The sequence below is a fragment of the Telopea speciosissima genome, chromosome 9 (genome assembly GCF_018873765.1).
Source record: "Telopea speciosissima isolate NSW1024214 ecotype Mountain lineage chromosome 9, Tspe_v1, whole genome shotgun sequence".
Lineage (NCBI taxonomy): Eukaryota > Viridiplantae > Streptophyta > Magnoliopsida > Proteales > Proteaceae > Telopea > Telopea speciosissima.
Window position 1 is genome coordinate 40,463,040 of NC_057924.1, and position 24,242 is coordinate 40,487,281.

Below are 24,242 nucleotides of genomic sequence, written 5' to 3' on the forward strand. Positions count from 1 at the left end.
ATCAGCTTGGCGGGCAGCACCACATTTTCATTTAATATTTTATTTTCTTAAATTTTAGATTTTATATTTCTTGTTTCCTTTATGGAATGTTAAGCTAAAGAGCTTATTTTCCCATTGCAGTTGCTTAAGGCACATCATCTGCAATTGTTTTCTTGTTAAAGTTCTAGTCATTAAAGTGGCCATTCAATTAATTGTTAATTTGTTATTACTGTATCTCATGATGTGAGGATATTGGCTTGATTCTTGGAAGTTTTTCAGAGAAAAGAGAATCTCCAGAATCATGTTATGACAAACTTGAACTGGACTTGTTAGAAAGTAGTGATGAGTGTTCTATGACATGGATTTTGATACTATTGTTGTATACTTTATTGACTTGTAGATCAGTTTTATATCTTGACACCATTTAGTCTTCATCTTATTCATTAGATCTGTTTTTAGATTTTTTTTGCGTCTTATTGAGCTTTATGTTGCATTTGGCACAAAATGCAGGGATGATGAATTTGACCTTGAACTGGAGAATATAATGGTCATGGAAGCAATTTGGCTTTCCATTCAGGTAATGTTTAGAATAGCTAATCTGTGCTCATAGATGTCAAATTTGAAATTTAACATATCTCATCTTCAGAAACACATGCACTGTCGTTTTTCTGAGACTATGAGGAACCTCAATTTTTTTTTGTAAAAACGTAAAGTAATTTTCAGTGTTAAAGTTTTCCATCTTAGGATTAATTGCAAGGTCTTCCTGAGTGGGACTAAAAGTTGAGCTGCAGGTTGTAAATCATTCAGAACTGTTATACAAGTTGAATAATGCAATATCCGTACAATATGGTGCTTCATCATTGTTCTTGGATCTATGTTGCCAATTGCTGCATGTTCTTTGGCTACAGTTCATCTAAATATATAAGTAGAGGAAGAACAGAGATTATGAATGAAGTGAACCTGACAATCCTATAGATGAGCTTATCTTTACAAGCTGATGTTTCTATTTTTGTTGAAACCCCTCCCCCACCTACACAGTACACACCCACAACCACACCCACAGCCACACCAAAAAAAAAAAAAGAATGAAGATTGAATATGCCATCCAAATAAAATGAGTTTGTTTCTGTTAGCTGATGTTCCTTTTTCTGTTGAACCTTCAATTACACTGGTTACATAATGACCATAGTGGTTTTTCGTTCAATGGGAAGTGATCTATCAGCGATATGTGTATATTTCATATCTTAAACTACTGCGTAAATAAGTACTGTGCGTTGGTGGTTATAAGATGGAGACTATTAGAATAAGATACATGAGTAAATCCAATGATTTTAGTTTTTTAAGCTTACAAACTGTTGGATGACATAAATTGTAATTGTTGGACTTTTGTCTATTAGCTCTGGGGTTTTGCATATCATGAAAAAACAAATTTCCAGTGTTAAATAGAGAAAGGAGATCCAAGTATTATATAGACTTGCTTAATTGCTTTGTTTTCCGGCAGCTGAGCTTCTTACCCTTCTTGCAAGACTTGTTGCCACTGATCTACCGTTTCCTTGAAGGTGAGGAGCTTGCATACATGACAATGATTCTGACACAATAGTGTCAATAGCTGTTGTGATGCAGTACAAGGCCAGCGTGGAAGGAGAAAGAACCAGCCCAACCGGGCCCACTGCTTGGCATATTCTGCTCGATATTCTGGTTTCTATAAAGCCCATGTTCTGATCATATTTTTTGCTAATAATAGGGCCTGCGACCAGCATGTTTTAGAAGATATTTTTGAGATAAATGTATTACCACATCTAGAGGATTTAGTAGATTTTTTTGCCCCATTGGGATCTTTGCATGGATCTGGAGCTTGGTTGCTCCCTTGTATGGAGAAGAGCTTCTAGAAGGAGTTGTTGGATTGTGCCTAAGAAAATATTCTATATAGTTTCTATTTTGTGTTATTAGCATTACTTTTTTTTTTTTGTGGATAATGTGTTATTAGCATTACCTAGTTTCTTAACTGTGGAGTGTTGGGCAGTTAAGAACGTATGGATAAATCAAGTGTAGTGGAGATGATGATGTTGAGATGGATGTGTGGTAAAACTAGGAGGGTTAAAGTAAGGAATGATCATATTAGAGCTGATTTGGCAGTCATTTTGATACATGATAAGCTATGAGAAAGTCGTTTGAGGTGGCATGACCATAGTTCGAGAACTCGTGAGATCTCGACCGAGATCTTGGTTTTCTGGGAGGTTGAGACGAGATGGCATACGAGTTGAAAAAGTGCAACAACTCGAGCGAGATTTCAACCCAAACTCCTTTATATGAGTGCTAGATCTCGAGATCTCGGTGGGAAATCTGTTAGAGTTTATGTACTAGAGGTACTGTAGTACATGTCTATGTCACAAGTCACTAGAGTTGTATTTTGAACTTTTATTTCTGTTTCTCTTTTACCTCCCCAGGGACGTCCTTGTAATTTCCTAAGAATGGTTTAATGAAGTAAATGGATGTTAGGAGCAGCCACTTCTAATATCCTACGATTTTCTCCAACTCTCTTCTTCTTCTCCTTCCTGCTGTAAACCCTTCCTTTATTACTAGGATCGATCATCTGTAAATCTTAACTTGGTACCAAAGCTTCAGGATCCTCTGGTTTGAGAGTCGGCTAGGGTCAGCCTTGTTTTTTTTTTTACCTCTCTTTGGAACCCTCCTTCCCTTAGGGTTCCATTAGGGGCTGTACAATGTGAAGCAATACATCCCTTGGAGTTCCATTCTTTGATTCAATATAGAATGGAGGGACTGCAGATATTGATGAAGAAGAGTTGAAGCTCTAGCAGCTGCACCATTGTTACCGCCAGCCTCTGTATCTTTTTTTTCGTTTCTCCCTCATCTCTCAACCTTTTGGAATGAGGTTTGGTGCATTTGGATCGTCTAGGGGTGTCCTTTCAACCCCTCCAGCATTCGGTTGAAGAGAGAAGCAGTTTGAGGAGTGCTGCTCCAAAGGTTGCTGCCCAGATTTCCGCCAGCTTTTTCTCTTCTCTGTTCGATTCTGCCTGTTGGCAGCTTGGTTTGCTTTGGGGCTGGGCCTTTTTGAGTCGCCTGGAGGTCCCCTTTAAGGCCCCTAAGGTCTCGATTGGTACATGAAGCAGGTTTGAGAGCCTTACTCTCATCCACGATGCTGCACTGTTACTGCTAGCAGGGTATTTTCTCTTCCATTTTTTCTGTTGAAGATCTTTGTTGAGGCTGTGCTATCTTGTGTGGTTCTTAGCTACTGTGAGTGGCAGATTTGATTAGTTTTATGGCCTCGGATGATATGTGCTGCTGTTGTTTGGTTTGTAGAAGCATTTAGTTTTGTGTTTTTTCATCAAGTGTATGCTCTCGGTTTGCCTGTTGCCTGCTGTTCTCGTTATTGTGGTTCGGCTGTTGGGCTGAGGTGTCTCCCCATTTATACAAGGCTTTATTTTGCATTCCCTTGAGTTGTTTGGTAGTATGTCTACTGGGGCTGATTATGAAGTTAGTAGACCAATTCCGGCCAGTGGTGTCCCAATTATGGCTTCCTTTGACAATCTCCAAATATCTGTTGTGAAATTGGACAATACGAACTACTTGGATTGGTCCTGTTCTGTGAAGTTGTCCCTATGCAGTAGGAGAAAGTTGGGATATATTACTGGGTCTATTAAGGCTCCTGCTACAACTGATCCAGGCTATCTCAAGTGGGAGACTGAGAACTCCACTGTTATGACTTGGCTGATATTCTCCATGAAACTTGAGATAGGTAGGAGGTTTATAAGTAAGGAAACTGCGAAAGATATTTGGGACAGTGCCTCCAAGTTTTTTGATAGAGTTGGTGATGCAACAAAAGTGTATCAAATCTTCCAAAAAATCATCCATATGAAACAGGATGATAGGAGTATATCTGACTACTACAACACTGTTATTAGCTTGTGGGAGGAATATGATCACTATAACAACCTCCATCTGTCCAATTCTGATGATGAGGCAAAGGTCTATAGGAGCCAAGAAAAGAAAAGGATCCTTATTTTGCTTGGTGGTCTTAACCCAGAATTTGAGCCTCTTCGCTTGCAAATCTTAGGGCGATCTCCCTTTCCATCTCTGGATGAAGTGTGCAGCTACTTGCAAAGTGAGGAAACCAGGAGAACAACTATGGATATTGCACCATCAACAGAGAGATCTGCTTTTGTTTCTAGTTCCCACAAAAACTAGAAAAGTGGGGGGAAAGGCCAAGGGCCAACTCATGGAGATCACCTTGAGAGATTTAAATGTGATCACTGTGGAAAGCTTGGACACACGAAGGACAAGTATTGGGATCTTCATGGGCAGCCCCCTGGTATGCGTGGTGGTTCATCTAGAGCTCGTGGAGGCAAGCGAGGGGGAGCTAGGGCTCACTTTGTGACATCTGAGTCTGAGACATCTGGACCCTAGCCTGCTCCTGATTCCCTTTCACAGGATGACATTGCAGCCCTCCGCAGACTGATGTCTCACCTTGGAGGGTTAGCTACTTCTGCCTCAGCTCTGCAGGTCTCGTCTGCTCCTTCTACTGCACCCACCTGGATTATTGATTATGGAGCCTCTGATTACATGACTAGTATGCCATAGTATTATGATTCCTACTCCATTTGCTCTGGCCGGGACAAGGTAAGGGTTGCTGATGGTTCCCTTTCTTTTGTCTTTGGTAAGGGTAATGTGAGAGTTACTCCTTCTATTACCCCTGAGTCTGTCCTTCATGTTCCTGATTTTGCTACTAACCTATTATCATTAAGTCACCTAACCAATTCCTTAAATTGTTGTGTCACTTTCTTTCATTCCTATTGTCTTTTCCAGGATTTGGAGAGAAAGAGGGTTATTGGCAGTGGGACTAAAAAAGGAGGACTCTACTTTCTTGAACTACGGTTACCTGCTCAACCTACTGCTGCAACATATGTTTGTGGTTGGAGTGACCGTAGGACTTTGGCGTTTGTAATGCTTTGGCATCAACGTTTGGGTCATCCCTCTTTTGTTGTTATGAGACAATTACCCCACTTGTTTACTTCTTTTCTTTCTTCTTATGTTTTTCAGTGTGAATCTTGTATTTTTGCTAAACATTGTAGCACATCCTATCCTTATCGGGGTAATAGATCTACTGCACCTTTTTCTCTTGTTCATACTGATGTTTGAGGGCCTTCTCCTACTACTTCTTTGTCTGGATTTCGTTACTTTGTTTCATTTGTGGATGACTATTCTAGGTCTACTTGGACTGTTTTGTTGAAACAAAAGAGTGATGTTTGTGATGCTTTTAAGGATTTTTATCAACTTATCAGTACTCGGGTCAAAATTGTTAGGTCTGCTAAGGGGGGTGAGTACATGTATGGGGGGCTCCAACAGTTCTTTACTGATAATAGCATCATCCATCAACTGGCATGTATTTACACCCCTCAACAAAATGGGGTGGCTGAGAGAAAGAACCGCCACTTGTTGGAAATCACCAAGAGTCTTCTCTTTGGTATGCCTGGGCCTAAGACTTTTTAGTCTGATGCCCTTCTTACCGTTGCCTTTCTTCTTAACCGGATGCCAACTCCACTCCTTGGCTCCAAAGCTCCCCTGACTCTTCTTTCTCCTCAATCCTTAGTCTTCTCCTTGCCTCCAAAAGTCTTTGGTTGTGATTGTTATGTTCACGTCAACAAATCAGCCTGCACCAAGCTTGATCCCAAAGCTCTCAAGTGCATTTTCTTAGGCTACTCTGATGCTACCAAAGGGTATAAGTGCTACCATCCTCCTTCCCGAAGGCGGCTTCTCTCCAAAGATGTCACCTTCTTTGAGTCTATTCCTTACTTTTCTTCTCCTCAGCATCCTCTTCAGGGGGAGAGTACTAGTAGTGAACAAGATGCTGATGTCATTCATTTTCTATCTCCCTTGCCTACCTCCACTTCACCATTCCTATTTGATATTGGAAAATACAAAGGAGTGGATGTTGTTGATACTGATGGTGTTATTGATATTAATGCTAGTAGTGGTGGTGATGCTAGCAGAAAAAAAGAATCAAGGGAATAAGATTCAAAGATGTTGTATTCACGAAAGGCGAATGCTTGTTAAAGGGAAAAGGAAAGCAACCCTGCCAAAACCCCTCTTTGGATACACATCCTCAGTCTCATCCTCCTCACTCAGGTAATACTTCTCCTTTTGAATTATATCTTCCCATTGCTATGAGAAAGGGAAAGAGAGCCTGTACTAACCCCATAGCCCAGTTTGTTACCTATGACTCTATTTCTCCTGCAGGTATTGCCTTTTCCACTGCCCTTGAGTCTTCTTCCATTCCCAAATATGTCACAGAGGTCTTATCCGATCCAAAATGGATGCAAGCATAGTTGTCACGGCGGCATGGCGGTCCAAGGCGATTGAGGCTTGTCTAAGCGCTTAGGCGGTAAAGCGGCCGCCTAAGCGGTAAAGGCGGTCTAGTCACTCTAGTGTTAGTTTTCCCCCTCCCCCCTCCCCTCCAAACACTCAATATATATCATATCTAATATCATTAAAAATTAAATTTAAGCCACTACAAACTACAGAGTACAGAGAAGAAGAAGAAGGTAATAACTAAGAATTAAGAAGCAGAATTGATTAATTGAAGCATCGAAGAGAGAGAAGCAGAGGCATAGCGAGACTAGCGAGCGTTAAAATAAAATAAAAAATACAGAGAAGCGGTCATGTAACAATGGAGTTAACATTAAAAAAAAAAAAAAAGAGAGAGAGAGAAACGGTCAGAGAGACTAGAGCATCAAAATAAAATAAAAAAATAGAGAAGCAGGGCTGTAACATGTGTTAACATAAAAAGTAAAAAAAGAGAGAGAAGCGGGCGTTTAAAAAAAAAAGAGCAAGAGCAAAACACTCAAACAGAGAAGAAGAGTAGGGAACTAGGGCTTACCTTGCGGAAGAGTCACGTTTCAATTGGCGGAAGTGGAACCGGAAGAGTAGAGATCTTTGTGTTGGGGAAGCGAGAGCAGCCAGCGGTCATTAAAATAAAAAATAAAAAAAAAAAAAAGGGAAAAAGAGTTACAGAGATTAGAGAAGTAGTAGAAGAAGAAGAAGATTAGGGGAGTAGAGACTAGAGACTTACCGGAACTAGAAGAGAAGATGAGTCGAGTCTTTGTTGCCGTTTGCCGGACCTGGAGGAGATGAAGACTCGAGTTGATGTTGCCGCTTGCCGGAACTGGAGGAGATGAAGACTCGAAGAGTTGCAGGAGACGAAGAGTTGAAGGAGACGAAGGAGACGAAGGCTTTAGAGTAAATTTAGGTTTTCACTTTTTCGTTTATACCTTTAGATAGATTTTTAACTTTGAAGTATTTAACATTTTAAAACTAAATAATCCCATGTAGCAGCGTACATTAGACTCTTTATACACAAACCAATAAAAAGTAAGCAAAAAGAAAAAAAAAACAGAACATGAAAAAATAAAAATAAAATAACCAGAGTCATGGATGGTGGTCGCTCAACCCATATGGCGCACCAAGGCGTCGCTTTGACCGCTTTGGCGATGCCTATATGGTCAGAGCGACCGCCATCCATGACTCACGGAAAGCATAGTACTGCCTAGCCTATAAAATACCGCCAGGACGCCTAAGCGCCGCCTAGGCGACGCCTTGACAACTATGGATGCAAGCAATGTCTGAGGAAATGGTGGCTCTGGAAAAGAACAATACTTGGACTCTAGTTGATCTTCCCAGGGGGAGAACTCCAGTTGGATGCAGATGGGTTTATACCATCAAGTATAGATGCGATGGTACAGTGGAAAGATACAAAGCTAGGCTGGTTGCAAAAGGGTATAGTCAAGTGTATGGCATTGACTACCAGAAGACTTTTGCCCTTGTAGCCAAGCATAACTCAATCAGGGTTCTCCTTTCAGTGGCAGCCAATAAAGATTGGCCAATATACCAATTAGATGTGAAGAATGCATTTCTTCATAGAGATTTAGCAGAAGAAGTGTACATGCAGCCTCCACCTGGTTTTACGTGTCCCTCAGCTGAAGGGAAAGTATGTCTCTTGAAGAAAGCTCTCTATGGCCTCAAACAGTCTCCTAAGGCCCGGTTTGAGAGATTTAGATGAGCCACCCTGAAGAATGGGTATTATCAGAGTCAACCTGACCACACCTTGTTTATCAAGAGAGGTAATGGTACAGTTACAGCTCTCATTGTCTATGTTGATGACATTGTGGTAACTGGGAATGATGTTGCTGAGATAAACAGATTGAAGTCTTATCTGGCTAAACAATGTGAGATCAAAGACCTTGGACTCTAGAAATACTTCTTGGGTATTGAAGTATCTAGATCAAGGAAAGGAATCAACATCTGCCAAAGGAAATTTGTGTTGGATCTTCTGAAAGAGACAGGCATGATGGGGTGCAAACCAACAACTTCCCCCATTGATCCGAATGATAAACTTGGTGATGAATGTGATTCTTCTCTTATAGATGCAAGCAAGTACCAAAGATTAGTTGGGAAACTAATCTATCTCTCCTTGACTCAACCAGATATCTTTTATGCAGTTGGAGTGGTGAGTCAGTTCATACATGCTCCTAGGAGTGGACATTTGGATTCAGGGTATCGCATCATTAGATACTTGAAATCTTGTCTAGGAAAAGGTCTTCTATTTGCCAGGCATGACCATTAGCAGATTGAAGGTTACACAGATGCTGATTGGGCTGGTTTAGTATCTGACAGGAGATCTACTTCTAGGTATTGTACCTTTGTTGGTGGTAATCTAGTTACCTGAAGGAGCAAGAAACAACTAGTTGTAGCTAGATCCAGTGCAGAGGCTGAGTTTAGGGACATGGCTCATGGAGTGTGTGAGCTTATATGGCTAAAAAGACTACTTCAAGACTTGAGTTTTGACACTGAAGGGCCAATGAGACTTTATTGTGACAACAAAACTGCTATAAGCATTGCCCATAATCCGGTTTAACATGATCAAACCAAGCATATTGAGGTTGATCGACACTTCATCAAAGAGAAGTTGGATTCTGGGTGCATTTGTACTCCCTTTGTGAAGACAGGTGATCAAGTAGTAGATATCTTCACTAAGGGTCTCATTCCTGGTCTATTTAGTACCTTATTGTCCAAGCTGGGAATGTATGACATTTATTCTTCAGCTTGAGGGGGGGTGTTAGAGTTTATGTATTAGGGGTACTTTAGTACATGTCTATGTCATAAGTCACTAGAGTTGTATTTTTAACTTTTATTTCTGTTTCTCTTTTACCTCCCTAGGGAGGTCCTTGGAATTTCCTAACAATGGTTTAGTGAAGTATATGGATGTTAGGAGCAGCCACTTCTAACATCCTACGATTCTCTCCAACTATCTTCTTCTTCCTCTCTTCTCCTCTCTTCTCCTCTCTTCTTCTTCTCCTTCATGTTGTAAACTCTTCCTCCATTACTAGGATCGATCATCTGTAAATCTTAACTAAATCTTGGTATACAGACACCTATATATGCAAACCTTGGTATACAGACACTTATTTATGCCAGAAACCAGGACAAACCTTTATTTGTGCCTAATATCATATAAGTAAATGTTTTTGTATTTGTATTTCATTTACTTAAGATATTATTCATAAATAAAAAAATACCCCCTGTTTGAATCCAATAAAAATAGTTAAATCAAATTCCAGAAGGAAAAAAAGTCAACCCTCCCGTTCAACTTTCTAATGCTGGGGTTTTTCTCAAATCTAAAAATTTCATAAATCTTAATAGGGGAAAGTTTTCATACACGGCTGTGTAAGCCGTGTATGTGAGAGGGTGGGAGTTTCAAGGCATTATTTAATGGGTGGGGGTTTATGACTTTTCCAATTCTTTGTGAGAGGGGACACGACCGTGCATGCATACATGGCCGTGTATGAAAACTTTCCCCATCTTAATATGATAAAACATTGCTAAAAACCAAAAGTGCGGTAAAATATTCATTTGTTTTGATGTTCAAAAATGAAGTTTGACCGGTACACAACTCCTTCAATATAAATCAGATTTAAGCAATCTTGGGTTTGTCCTAAGAGGCTAACAAGCAATAGCAAAATCAATCCACTAGGGGAATGAATCTTTTTAATGGTCATCTGTAGCAGATCAAGCAGATGAAGAAAGCCTTTCTTCTAGGCTAGGGACCCACAGAATCAGATGGAGAATCCGGCTAACTAGGTCCCTGATCAAGATTAGATTCAATCGGTGGGGACAGCATAAGTGAGCGAATGTGTGTAAGCCCAGTCAAAGATGCCTTAAAAGACTTGGAAATGGTCATACAAACGTTCTATCTACCTAGGTTAAAAGAAAAAATGGGTTAGGGGAAGTGAAGCTACCAGGAGGATAAGGCTCACTAGCAATGGAGGGAGGAAAAGGACGGTTGTGAACAAGATAGGGTTGTTTCTGAAACTACTCCTATTTTTACATAAAAAAAAGGAAAAAAAGAAAGACCACTTCTGCTTAGGAAATAGGCCAAACAAAGATAAAAGAAATAAAACCTTAGACCAGACCTAGCTACCCTAGACTTGGGTTAGTGCTGTAACCGAGCCATCCCTATTTATTTCGAAGGGTTTGGTTACAGCCAGCCTGCTTTTCGAAGCTGGTTCCCTAATGTTGATAGGGAGAGAGTGCTTTACGATCAGCTCGACCACTGAAAGAGGAACTCACCGACCGAAACAACAAAGATAAACAAAGGAAGGAGTATCTTCCACTTCCCTACCAAATCTCTCTGTATTCTGGCACATAAATGAAGGGATCGAAGAGATTATGGCAGATCATGTTCACCAAGAAATGACCCGAAATTGGATCTTGGTCTATTTGAGATTGTTCCTTTTAATCATAATCAAAGATGTTTTCTTGTCTCTCGTTACTGAGTTCTCTTGGGAGACATGGTTTAAGCCCCCCAAAAGTCCCTTTCGCTTTAAGGATGACGGCCTGTAGGAGCACAGACGAATCTTTCTCTTCATGGATGCTCCACGTGTGGTCCTTGATGCAAAAAGCTTCCCAGGCTTTCTTTGCACTCCTCTGTTCCTTCTTTTCAGACTCCCGGACGTTCGGGAAGGTACTACGGTTCCCATGGCTAAGCTTCGTAGAGCGTGGGTGGGTATGCCCTTCGCTGTGCTCTTTCTTCAGGCCAGGTTTGTCTGGCTCGAAGGAGACTCTATGACAGTAATTTCATGGATACTTCAAGGAGAAACTGAAGGTTTGGTGTGCCAGAACCTCTTGCTTAATATTGAGCAATGGCGCCAACAGTTGGAGGGCTTTATGGCTTCTCATACTTATCGGGAAGGGAACCAGCCTGCCGATTGGGTTACTGATGCATCTTTGGAGACTGGATCCTTCCAAGCTACTGAATCAAGTATGCCAGATCAGCTCCGTAGTTTAGTTAAGGCAGTCAGATAAGGTTGCTTTTATAGTAGAGCGCACTATATAGTTGGAGATGCATGTTGTTATCGTTTTTCCAAAACTTTGCTGTTTATTGGGAAGTGCCTTAGTGAAGTTGCTTGTGAGACAAAACCGTCAGGCGCCTTTAAAGGTCGTTGCCGCTTCGTTGATATTGGTGAAGTGTTGGATAGGGCCCTCTTCCCTGGGCAGGTGATTCACTGCATGATTCACCACTTCTCCTACTTTTAGCGGTTCAATGGGCAGCTGCTTGATTTGGTTAAGGAAAAACTGAATCCATTGATCCGAGCCCCGCTTGCTGATTGCTGGCTTTTCCATCATCCAAGGGAGTTTGATTCCTAACAAGGGCTAACACCTCAAGCAATTTGTCTTTCTCTGTGTTGAAGAAGCACGGGAAGCAGAGGCTCCAATGGTAGCATCAGTGCCATCATAAACAGTAGCAGTGGGTAGCAATAATTCCTAATGAGGGATTTGAGGCGTAGCTTTATCTTTCACTTGAGAATAGAGCCCAAAATGAACTCAATGAAGGCCATGATCGATAGTAGGGACTTTATCTCTCTGACTCAATTAACAATCCTAGGGATCACACACGAGATCGAACCTTGTGGTTTCACTATAATAACTATAGGAAGATATTCTTTCTTACCTACTAGATCCGGTTGTGGGCGAGGAGGGATTTGAACCCCCGACACCGTGGTTCGTAGCCACGTGCTCTAATCCTTTGAGCTACAGGCCCCACCCCGTCTCCACTGGATCTATTCTTGGGAGTACCCTCAATGGTGGGAGTGAAAGCAAACCATGCTTGGGGTTGCCTTCGTGCCTTGAAATCACTTTAAACGAACCGTAGGACTAGTAATGTCCCATCATGGTTCAAAATCTCGCGATATATCGCTGATATTTCGGTATATTTCAGATATCTCGACACTGTCGAGACGAGATGACCATACGAAATGAAAAAAGTCCAAATTTCAATATATTTCGTGAAATTTCGGTGTATTTCGTGAAATTTCGGTATATTTCATGATATTTCGTCAAAATTTTGTGAAATTTCAGTATATTTCGTAAATAAAGTGTATTTAACAATTTATACATTAGGGTCCGACCGTATACTGTCAATCAAGGGTGCAAACCCAAAACACCACTTTGAGTTATTTTTTTTTGCAATATGAAGGTTTAAATGTGTTTATTTAACTTAAATAAGGGTGTACATGAAGTATCAGGCCTTAATATGGCAAAAAACCCACCGAGATGAAGTGCCGAAATATGGTAGAAAAAATACCATATTTCGGCGAAATTTCGGTATATTTCGGATATCTCGACCAACCCGAGATACCGAGATATCGCGAGATTTCAAACTATGGGTCCCATTAGGCAAAAGGGGTTAATCGACTTTGGGGTGGAGATAGCTCAAGGCAGTTATAGAAAGAGTAAGCATTGGACTATTGGGATAGCCAATTCAAAGGTAGGAGGGCTTCTTCCCTCGAGAAGGGGTTGGCATGGTCTCGAGTTCCAAGATTGCTTAAATCTGATTTATATTGAAGGAGTTATGTACTGGTCAAACTTCATTTGGTGTGCGCGAATTCTGTCAAAATCGCACTGAATGAAAATATTTTTTTGGACATCAAAACAAATGAATATTTTACCCTTTTTTTGGTTTTTAGCAAAGTTTTACCATATTAAGATTTATGGAATTTTTAGATTTGAGAAAAACCACAACATTAGTTGAAAATTGTACCTACCGCCGAAAATCCAGTTTTTGTTCTTGAACTGGGGGGGTTGACTTTTTTTTCTTTCGTAATTTGATTTTTTAACTATTTTTATTGGATTCAAATATGGGGTATTTGCTTATTTCTGAATAATATCTTAAGTAAATAACATTTACTTAAATGATAGTAGGCATAAATAAGTGTTTGTCCCGTGTCTGTCCTGATTTTTGGCATAAGTAAGTCTCTGTCTTGGTCTCCCACTAAGTGAAACTCCTATTTGGACTTTGTTTTTGCAAAATTTGATAGTGCCACTATGTTTAAATGGCCTAAAATAGGCTGAGTGCCAAGTTTCATAACCAAACTAGGTTTAAAACTCACTGAAACTATGTTTTGAGTTGGAAAAAAAAAAATGCATCAACTCGGCCGAGATCTCGGTTTTTCCCAGGGTCGAGTTGGGGTCAAGTTCCGAGTTTTAGTGCCTTGGGCATGGCTACGTCCTACGGAGGACTTGGGATGCTGTAGTACTGAGGAGTTATTTGATTCGGGTTTAAGGAACTAAAAGAGCCAGGGGCAGGCCTAAAATTATCATAGGAGAGGTGGTGAGGAAAGATATGCATAGCTTAGGACTTGTATCTTGTATGACTTTGACTAGAGCCGAGTGGAGAGCGAAGATCCATGTAGTGGATCCCATTTAGTTGGGATAAGGCTATGATGTTGTTGTCGTTGATGATTACTAGTTCCTATTTTTATAACTATGCTTAGTGTCTATTTTTATAACTATGTTTAGTTAATCTAGATCTCGCCGAGATTTAGAACTATGGTCTTACGCAACATCCAGACTTTGCTCGGACTCATTTGTATGACAAACTCATAGCAGTGATGCCCAGCGTCTCTTTTCTGTTCCCTCGTCCCCTCTTTCCTGGGATGGTGACATGGGGTAAAATCAGGTTGTGTTTGATCCATCTTGTATACTTGGAATCTTATCTTTCTGGATATTCCTCAATGTCCCGGCTATTCACGGAACGTGAGAAGCCTGCAGAGTGGAACCATGCAGTACCCGACACGAGATGGATCTTCCAAAGAACAAGGCTTTTTTCAAATAAGCCAATTCATTTGGGACCCTGTAGATCCATTCTTTTTTCTATTCAAATACAGCCCTTTGGCGAATCAAGATCGAGGAAAGGAAGTCTTTGCTCTTGCTTGTTTTTTGTCCAAAGAAGAAATTCTTAATGTAATGTACTCTACGGATAGAGGAATACATAGAGTTGAACATAGTAAAATAAGAAATTTGAAAGATTTCGTTGAAATTAGAAAATAAAAAATACGCATGTCCGATGAAATGGATTGATGGGGGAGAGACATATTTAGTACAATTGTTGGTAGCGGACTGGAGCAGGCTACCATGAAACAAAAGATCTTTCTTAATTTATTCAACAGGTGATTCCAAGGTACTAAAACTCGGGTCTCGGTACCAACTCGACTCTTGGAAAAACCGAGACGAGTTGAGATCTCGCCGAGTTGGTGCATTTTTTTTTTTTCAACTCGAAGCCTCAACTTTGGGTCAACCCGAGATCTGGACCCGAGAATCTCGCCGAGATATGTCGAGTTTTGCCCAATTAGGTAAGGTATTTAAGTGGTAGGTGAGTTAAAATAATGGGTCGAAACCGAGATCCAACCGAGATCCGAGATCTCGCCGAGATATTGCACTTTTGAGACTCGTAGGCAGTCTCGTCTCGGCTTTTCCAAAACCAGTTCTCGAACTATGGGTGATTCTACTGACAACTTACAACTAAAAATAAGACCAGGGATACTTAAGGTCTTCCCTTCCTGAAATTGATTGAATCCAAGTTCCAACCCAGGCATAGATAATGAATAGTGCAAGGTTAGCTTTGGTGCAGCATAGCCATAAATACTATATCCAGATTCACTCTAATGTGGCATTCCAACCCCCCTCATGAAAAGAGGTGAGCATTTGAAAGGAGGAAGATAGTTCACTAAATTTGGATGTGGTTTCAGTGATTATTGTTCATGACACAGGTAACTGTGGGGCTATGATTGTGCTCTACGGGCCACAATTTCGCCTTTCAAGAATGGAGTATAATATGCACTCTTTCGATACAGCTAGAGACTACAACTTACTAATTACACAATGTGGCCCATGAATCAACTAATAAATATAAACCAAAAAATAAAATAAATAAATGGTAACAGAACTACAGAAGTGAGGCTCGTCTGCTGAGTTTCTGCACTGTATTATCATGGTTAAAACCAGTCCTAAACCAAGAACAACATGAGCATTTGGGAGCTTCAAATGTAAGGGTGCTGGGCTCTAAGAATCACTTCTTAGCCTTGCAGCATGAAATGTAACACGGAACACAGAACACAGGAACATGCAATGAATTGACGGCATGATTTTCTTTTAACTTTCAAATATATATTAAGGGTATATCTTGATTTTCTTCACTATTTGTTGCTTCCTATAAATAGACTTGTGGGTACATTTCTCCTAGTTAAAACTCTCTTTGCTGTTTCTGGTGAAATAAGTAATTCTTGGCTTCTTGTCAGTTTATTAGTTTGGTGATCGAGTTGCTTCTCTTTTCTGAGTTGTTGTCTTTCCCAGTGCTGGTTAGGCTTCAGTTCTCCATGTTTGGTAATTGGAATTGGAAGTCTGGTTGTCAACCTGCCATACATGACTATGACTGTATTTGATTAGCATGCTGCAACGACATTTATGATGAAACAAGCTGTGCAAATCTATTGCTTTGGTAATCTAGTGGCTTCCCTTTCTGAGTTTGGTGCTCTGTCCCAGTTCTGGTTAGGCTTCAGTTCTCCATGCTGTAGTTGGAATTAGAACTCAGGTTACTAACCTGCTAGATTTGACTGTGTTTGTTTAGCATGGTACGATGTTACCACTTGTACACATGCATGGACAAGGTTGACATGCTATGACAATATTGATACATATGGGAACCACTGTGTAAATTATTTTCCAACTCAAAAGTTATGTCAAATGAAGCAAATTAATTTAGTTCACATCAAAGTTCACACAGATGAAGCTTTATTATTTCATTGTGATTGTAATACGAAGGATTTAGCTCAGCCTTGAAAATGGTTCTTATCACTATGTAAACTAAATTAATTAACCCAGTTGAACTGGTAGTACTTCAACTCATCATGCTCCCACTCTGTTTTAGTAAGCTAAATCTCTGTCCTAGTTAATTTACGGTTCAGGATGATGAAACAAGGATAGGTGGATGGGCTGTATCCAAGAATGCCCATAACCCACCAGGTATGGAAGGGTTCTATTCTTCCAGGGATGGACTAATTTGAACCCCCAAGCGGGTTTCTGGATGATCATAAACAATGGCCTACTCCACAAGCGGGAGGTCCCATTGTCTCCCATAGACTCAGACACATTTAATATCTCCAATGGATTTCAAGATTGATACACTTTCTGACTTCAATCTCTGGGGTTAGAATACATGTTAAGGACCCTCCTAAGAACCAAAGGGAGTGGATCCTTTGGGGAAGACTGGATGAGGAAGAAAATCTATTTGAAGAGTACCTATAAAAAAAAAAAAAGGGGAGAAATCTATTTGAAAAGTGCATGTATTCCCACTAATAGTCTTTCTTGCTCTTCAGAGTGACAATTAATTAACTTCCTCCTCTTTGGCTATGTCTACTACAACAATCCAACCTCTATTGGTTTCCTCTTCAATCTGCCACATAGTTGTCAAGGTGCCACCTAGGCTTCCATGGTCACATAGTCACCTTGACAACTATGATCTACCAAGAATTCTTCTTCCTCCGTCTAGTTGCAAGGGAAGTGAAATCAAATCACAACCAAAATGGGAACTTTTGTAACCATACTAACATGATTGTGTAACTAAATTCAGAACATTCTTAGTCTGGTTACTACATCTTGTTGAGCACATATATGTTGTCATTGTTGTGAACACGGTTAACACTGGCTGTTGGGTCAACACTCACTTGAGAAGGAATGTTGTGTTGATGTGGAACTGTGGAAGAGTAAGAATGGCCAGTTGTAAGAAGGGCCAACGTTTCAGCAAAATGGAGGAGTGAGGTAACTGCCCAGATTCAACACCGAATGAGCCTTGTTCGACGCTGAATGAAGGGTACTCGATGCAAAATGCATGTCGTTCGATGCATTCTAGATGTCTACTGGGATATATTTTGTGTCGACATGCATAACTGACAAACTTGACACTCAATAGTTTCTGTTTGACACTTAAAGAGAGCTGTCGACGGTGAGGCTTTATTGATTGACGTATGTTCAACGTCTAGCAAAGTTACATTGTCGAATGCGGCTAGATGTGACTAAAAGTGTGTGAGTCATCCTTGGCTATTTAAGTGGGGTACTAGGCCATACGAGAAAAATAAAGAACACCCCACTTGAGAGAGGAAGAGACGAGAGACTCCAAGAGAAGAAACCATAGAAGAGTTCCTTGAACCATTCATTGTTCATGTACTATTCAAGAGTGATTCTTCTAGCTTTAAAGGAATCAATCAGGGGTCTATGAAAGAGAGAAGAATAGCCACACCACAAACCTAGGTGTTGAGATCCGTGTGGATAAGTCATCAACACCTTATTTTTAAGGTTTTAGTTATTTTCCCTTTTTCCCTTTTTACCCTTTTAGGGTTGTAATCTCATTATAAATAAAGGACTTTTGTCATTAATGACAAGTCAAGTCATTCCCTAAACCTTTGATTCTCAACTTGGTATCAGAGCACAAAACCTTAGACAATTTTCTTTTCCTCTTTTCTCGCGTTGTTCTCTTCCACCATCACCGCCGCCCATGGGGGCCCTTGCCTCCTTGTCTAGCATGGTAGACTAACCATGACCCATGCCGCACTCACCCACTAACCAATAGCGCCTCCTCACTACGCCTTCCGTCGCCTTCCCTCTTCTGGTGATCATCGTTCACCACTGTCACCACACAGCTGCCCCCGGGTTTGTTGCGCTTCTCCGTGACCACTCTCTTGCTGTGATCGCCTCTAGCCATCACACCTTACCACCGCGACCTTTATCACCCCGTTGTTGAGTGCTGCTGCTCTCTCCGCCATGTGCCCTTTAGTTACCACGCGGCCCACGCCTCATCGCAGGCCTCCACCTCTCGCTTGTGTTGCCACCACTCTACCCTCTTGGTTGCCACGCCTTACTGCTGCCGGCGCTGCCACCGCCTCTCTACTGCGCCTCACTGCTACCAGCGCTGCCACCTTCTCTCGCAGCGACCCACCAGGTTGCCATGCCTCACTGTCGGCCTCTTTGCCGTGGGCGTTGCCGTCGCTGGTTTTCACAGTGACCCTTCTTGGTCGCCTGTTGGGTTCTTGGGATTGTATGTTCCCTATTCCTCGCCTTTGTGCGATAACTCTTTGCTATTGGTATTATCTTATTGTTTGAGCACCATGGGTGATGAGAATATTAGTGCCACCTCTATTGGAGCTATTGATGTTCGTCCTCCCAATCGTTCTGTTGTTCATGGCTACCATCGTATCCTTCAATCTAACCCTATCAAGTTGAATGGCCAGAACTACCTCACTTGTCACACATTTGTCTTCTCACAATCAGTGGGAACAACTTCTCTGGTCTTATCACATGAGATACTCCCAAGCCTACAGATCTTGCTACTGCCAACACCTGGTTAGCCAATGATGCGTTGGTCATGTCTTTTTTACTCAATTCTATGGAGCCTTCTATCAGTCCCAGCTTTGTCCTCCTCAACTCTGGTAAGGAGCTATGGGATGCAGTTAGACATACTTACTCACAGGCATGAAATTATGCCCAGATTTATGAGATACGTTTTCTAGTTCGTGGCACAACCTAAAAAGAGATGTCCCTCATAGTTTATTATTCTGCTTTGACCACGGACTTCTATCACCCAGTTCCCATGGTGCACCCTGACGATGTTGGTACATTTCAGGAGGAGAGAGAGATCAAGCATGTTTATGACTTTCTGACTGGATTAAACCTCGAGTATGATCAAGTTCGAGTTCAGATATTAGGGTTTGATACATTCCCTACTCTCTGTTAGGCATACAATATGATTCAGTCAGAGGAACCCCGTCGGACTATTATGATGCCATTATCTGTTCTCGTGAGATCTGCCCTACTCACTACACCTACACCACCAGTTGTGGATTCTTCTATGTTTCTCTCTTCTACACGAGAATCTGTTAAATGCGATTACTGTGGTCGCCCTCGGCACACATGAGAGACTTGTTGGAAACTCCATGGGCATCCCAAAGGAGTCTGTCCTAGCAAACAGGGAAACGCTCATTCGCAGGCTCATTTCTCTGAGGTTTTTGATAATACCACTACTCCTACTACATCACCTTTCTCTCGGGATCAATTAGCTGCTATCCAATAGTTGGTGACACAACTACACAAAGGTTCTTTTTCTTCCCCTATCTCTAATCTTACTTAGTCAGGTAATTTCCATGTGTCCTCTACTACATGTCCCTTATGGTTACTTGACTCGGGTGCTACGGACCATATGACTAGTAACTTAGAGGTTTTCCGTACTTATTCTCCTTGCTCTTTCTGGGATAAGGTACGTGCTGCCTATGGGTCTATGTTCTCTATCTCCGGTAAAGGTTCAGTTTCTTGTTCCCCCACAATCTCTCTTCCGTCTATTTTACATGTCCCTAAATTATGTGCCAATTTATTGTTCATTTATCGTTTGACAATTGAATTTGAACTGTCCAGTTCACTTTTTCTCTACTCATTATCTGTTTCAGGATCTGGTGATGGGCCCAACGATTGGGTATTGGTCAGGTCCGTGATGGTCTCTATTACTTGGAATCTACAACAATAGTGCCCTTCCCTATTTCAGCTCACACCCTTTGTTCTAATAGCGCTCTTACAAAACTCCATCACTGGCACCGTCGTCTGGGACATCCATCTTTTCATATTTTACGTTCTATGTTTCTTGATTTAGTTAAAATTTGAGGTTTGGAACAGCTTCATTGATGTGTGTGAATTTGCTAAAAACACTAGAAATTCTTATCCCATGAGTGATGTTAAAAAAAAGTGATTTACTTATTTCAATTATTTACTCTGATATATGGGGTCCTTCTAGGACTGTTGATAGCAATGGTTTTCGTTGGTTCATTACATTTATTGATATTTGCACACGTTTCACATGAGTTTATCTTCTCCACAATAAACCTGATGTCTTCTATAATGACCCAACCCCCCTATTGGCATGATATTGTCCTCTTTGGCCTAATGAGCCTCAAGGCTTTAAAATGTGTTATACCAAGTAGAGGAGGCTACTCTTTATCAATAGCTCAGGATCTCCCTCCATAGCTGATGTGGGACTAAGTTTGCACCACCTCACCGATCTCCCAAAACCTCTAGTATTCAGCCGTGTCTTGGTGGGGGCACCTCAACGATCTCCCAGGCGGGCCGGTACTAGGCCATATTCTTGGGGCATTACATTCTCCCCCCTTTACGGGCACGTCCCCACTGTGGCCCTACCACCGGTGTTGAGAGTTTGTTTTAATACCATTGTAACGATCCAACCCCTCTATTGGCATGATTGTCCTCTTTGGCCCAATGGGCCTCAAGGCTTTAAAACGCGTCATACCAAGTAGAGGAGGCTACTCTTTATCAATAGCTCATGATCTCCCTCCCTAGCCGATGTGAGACTAAGTTTGCACCCCCTCACCGATCTCCCAAAACTCCTGGTACTCAGTCGTGTCTTGGTGGGGACACCTCAATGATCTCCCAGGCGGGCCGATACTAGGCCATATTCTTGGGGCGTTATATCTTCTCTTGTTTTCAGTCCCTCCATGCCATGCTTCGAACACAGTTTAATGCTACTATTCGGGTCCTTCGTAGTGATAATGGTGCGAAATACATTAATGGTAAGTTTCAACAGTACCTTGATTCCCATGATATACTCCCCCAAACATCTTGTGTTAAGACACCAGAACAAAATGGCATCCCCGAACGGAAAAATAGTCATCTCCTTAACGTGACCCATGCTTTGATGTTCACTATTGGTGTCCCTAAAACCTAATGGGGAGATGCTGTTCTTACTGCTGCATACCTTATTAATAGGGTGTCCTCTAGTGCATAGTTATCAAGGCGGGAAGGCGACCATGGCATTTTAGAGAATAAAAAATCAAGGCGACACCGCCATGGCACCTAAGGCGTCTCAAGGCGACCAAGGAGCCTGGACGCTATGGCATTGCCATGGTGATGCCTTGATAACTATGCTCTAGTGTCCTGAATTTTAAGACTCCTCTTTCTTTTCGCCGGACCCTACCATTGCTTCTTCCCTTCCTCCTAAAATATTTGGGTGCGAAACGTCTGCTTTGCCCATAGCTCCTCTCCTTCCCGGTCTAAACTGGATCCCCATTCTATTCGATGCATTTTCCTTGGTTAATCAGCCTCTCAAAAGGGTTACAAGTGCTATCACCCTCCGCCTTGTTGACTCTATGTAACTATGGATGTCACCTTCCACAAGTATAAACCATATTTCACGTCACCTCTTCAGGGGGAGAGTCTTGAGGAAGAGCCACCGTTAGTTCCTTTGGTTATTTATACTCTCCCAACTCAGGGGGAGACATTTATTCAGCCTGTTCAAGATTTATAACCTACACTCGGAATAGATTAAAAAAAAAGGACACCAAGGATGACCAACCATATCTCACTGTGACGTCTCCACCAGATTCGCCCTCTCTATCAGGTTACATCTCTCCTACATTTGTTAGTGTGCCTGATGTTGCTAACCCTATGCATGATGACTGTCCCATTGCTATTAGAAAAGGAGTCCGCTCCTGTACACAACATCCCATTTCCCATTTTGTCTCTTATGAATCTTTATCACCCTCCTATCGGGCCTTTGTTTCCTTGTTGTCCTCTATGTCTATTCCACAGGATTGGAAAGAAGCCATCAAAGATCCAAAGTGAAAGGTTACCATGGTAGAAGAAATGTAGGCCTTAGACAAAAATGGTACCTGGGAACTTGTCCCTCGTCTTGAAAGGAAGAAGTTGGATGCAAATGGGTGTTTACAGTCAAGCAAAAGGCAGATGACACTATTGAGAGATATAAGGCACGTTTGGTTGCCAAGGGCTTCACCCAAACCTATGGTATCAATTATCAAGAGACCTTTGCAGCTGTAGCAAAAGATGAACTCTGTTAGGGCATTACTGTCATGTGCTGCCAATCTTAGGTGGAACTTTCAACAATTAGATATCAAGAACACATTTTTAAATGGAGATCTTGAAGAAGAAGTCTACATGGACATACCTCCAGGTTTTGCATCCCTATCTACTACTGGCCGTGTTTGCAAGCTACAAAAGTCTTTGTACGGTCTCAAACAATCTCCTAAGGCATGGTTTGGTCGCTTCCTGAAAGCTATGCAGAAGTTTGGGTATTGACAAAGTCAAGCTGATCACACCTTAGTTCATGAAAAGGAATGGTAATCAAATTACAGCCCTCATTGTGTATGTAGATAGTGATTACTGAGAACAATGATGATGAGATCTCCCATTTGAAATCAGTATTAGCAAAGGAGTAAACAAAAGATCTGACCTCTTTGGTACTTTTTTCGGATTGAAGTTGCAAAGTCAAACAAGGGTATTTTTATTTCCCAACAAAATTATGTCTTGGATCTTCTCAGTGATACAAGCATGCTTGGATGTAAGCCTATATATTCTCTCATTGAAGTTAATCACCAGTTGTGCAGTGCCATGGGTGATCCTGTCGACAGAGAACAATACATCAATACCAAAGACTTGTTGGTCGGTTGATCTATTTGCCCATACTAGATCTGATATTGCCTACGCTGGTGGGCATTGTTAGTCGGTTCCTCCATGATCCCAGGACATCTCATCTTGAAGTCGTGCACCGGATATTGAGATATTTAAAGTCTGCCCCTGGGAAAGGGATTTTCTTCTATAACAATGAGATTTAAGACTGGAAGCATTTACTGATGCCGATAGGGCTGGGTCTGATGATCGGAGATCTACTTCTAGATATTGTTCCTTCCTTGGGAGTAACCTTGTCACATGGCGAAGCAAGAAACAATCGGTTGTATCATGTTCCAGTGCTGAAGCCAAATATCGTGCCATGGCACAAGGGATTTCTGAATTCATATGGTTGAGACTATTGAGTGATCCAAGAGTTGTTTCTGAAGACCCTATGCGCCTCTATTGTGATAACAAGGTTGCCATTAGTATTGCTCACAATCCAGTCCAGCATGACAGAATGAAGCATATTGAGATTGATAAACACTCCATCAAAGAGAAACTTGAAAAAGGGATCATTTGTATTCCTTTTGTTAGTTCTGAAATAAGCTAGCTGATGTGTTTACGAAAGGTTTTAATTGTAAGGTGTTTCATCCTCTGGTTTCCAAGTTGGACATGCATGATATATTTGCACCAATTTGAGGGGGAGTGTTGAGATCCATGTGGATAAGTTATCAACATCTTATTTTTAAGGTTTGTTATTTTTTCCTTTTCACCTTTTTACTCTTTTAGGGTTGTAATCTCATTATAAATAAAGAGGACCTCTATCATTAATGACAAGTCAAGTCATTCCCTAAACCTCTGGTTCTCAACTCAAGGGTTTGTGAAGAATACACAAGGAGAGTTCGAATAGTTCAAGAATGGCGTTTGAACCTCCAAGGGTGTTGAGGTGAAGCTTGGGAGTAGGCGAAGACAAGGAGTCACATCCTCGTAGTAGGTAATCCCTACATTCACATATATGTATGTCTTAGACTGTAGGCAAGATGTTCGATGAAATGCACAGTTGTTGTTTTGAGCATTTGCATATGCCATTGTAAACCTAACATTGTAGTTATCAAGTGGGTGCTTGATAGAAGGTTGTAGCTCTTTTGTGGTGGGGTTCCACAAAGTTGGGGGTAGCTGCTCCTTGATAGTTGTTGCTACATAAATTACGGGTTTTTTTTTTGGACAAATAATAAATTACTGGTTGTAGCTTCTTTATTGTGGGTGCTGCTAAACGTTGCATTCTGCATTATACTGCTATTGGATTTGGGTTGTAGCCTGAATGGTTATTTGCACCGTGGACGTAGCCACTGGCGAACCACGCATACTTTGTCTTGTGGATGTTTGTCTGTGGTTTCTGCTTTGAATGTGAACGTGTGGATGTGGTGATTATGTTCCGGCACGACGTGTGAGAATCC

General features: G+C 41.4%; 1 protein-coding gene and 1 long non-coding RNA gene across 5 annotated transcripts in view; one reads left to right on the forward strand and one right to left on the reverse strand.

Annotated features, from left to right (window-relative positions):
- LOC122640706 (E3 ubiquitin-protein ligase DA2L-like) overlaps positions 1 to 24,242 on the forward strand; it is a 36,781-nt gene that overhangs the window by 10,079 nt on the left and 2,460 nt on the right. For 2 of the 4 annotated variants that reach the window (XM_043833944.1, XM_043833946.1), the window contains exon 7: positions 490 to 556. In XM_043833944.1, coding sequence (XP_043689879.1) covers positions 490 to 556 — 67 coding nt within the window. Of the gene's footprint in view, positions 1 to 487; positions 557 to 24,242 lie in introns of all 4 variants that reach the window. The other 2 variants (XM_043833943.1, XM_043833945.1) reach the window with 1 other exon arrangement.
- On the reverse strand, positions 522 to 14,044 carry LOC122640707. The gene is made up of 3 exons (XR_006329729.1): positions 14,034 to 14,044; positions 12,495 to 12,496; positions 522 to 653 (listed from the first exon to the last, which is right to left on the reverse strand). It is a non-coding gene; the product is annotated as an uncharacterized LOC122640707 (long non-coding RNA).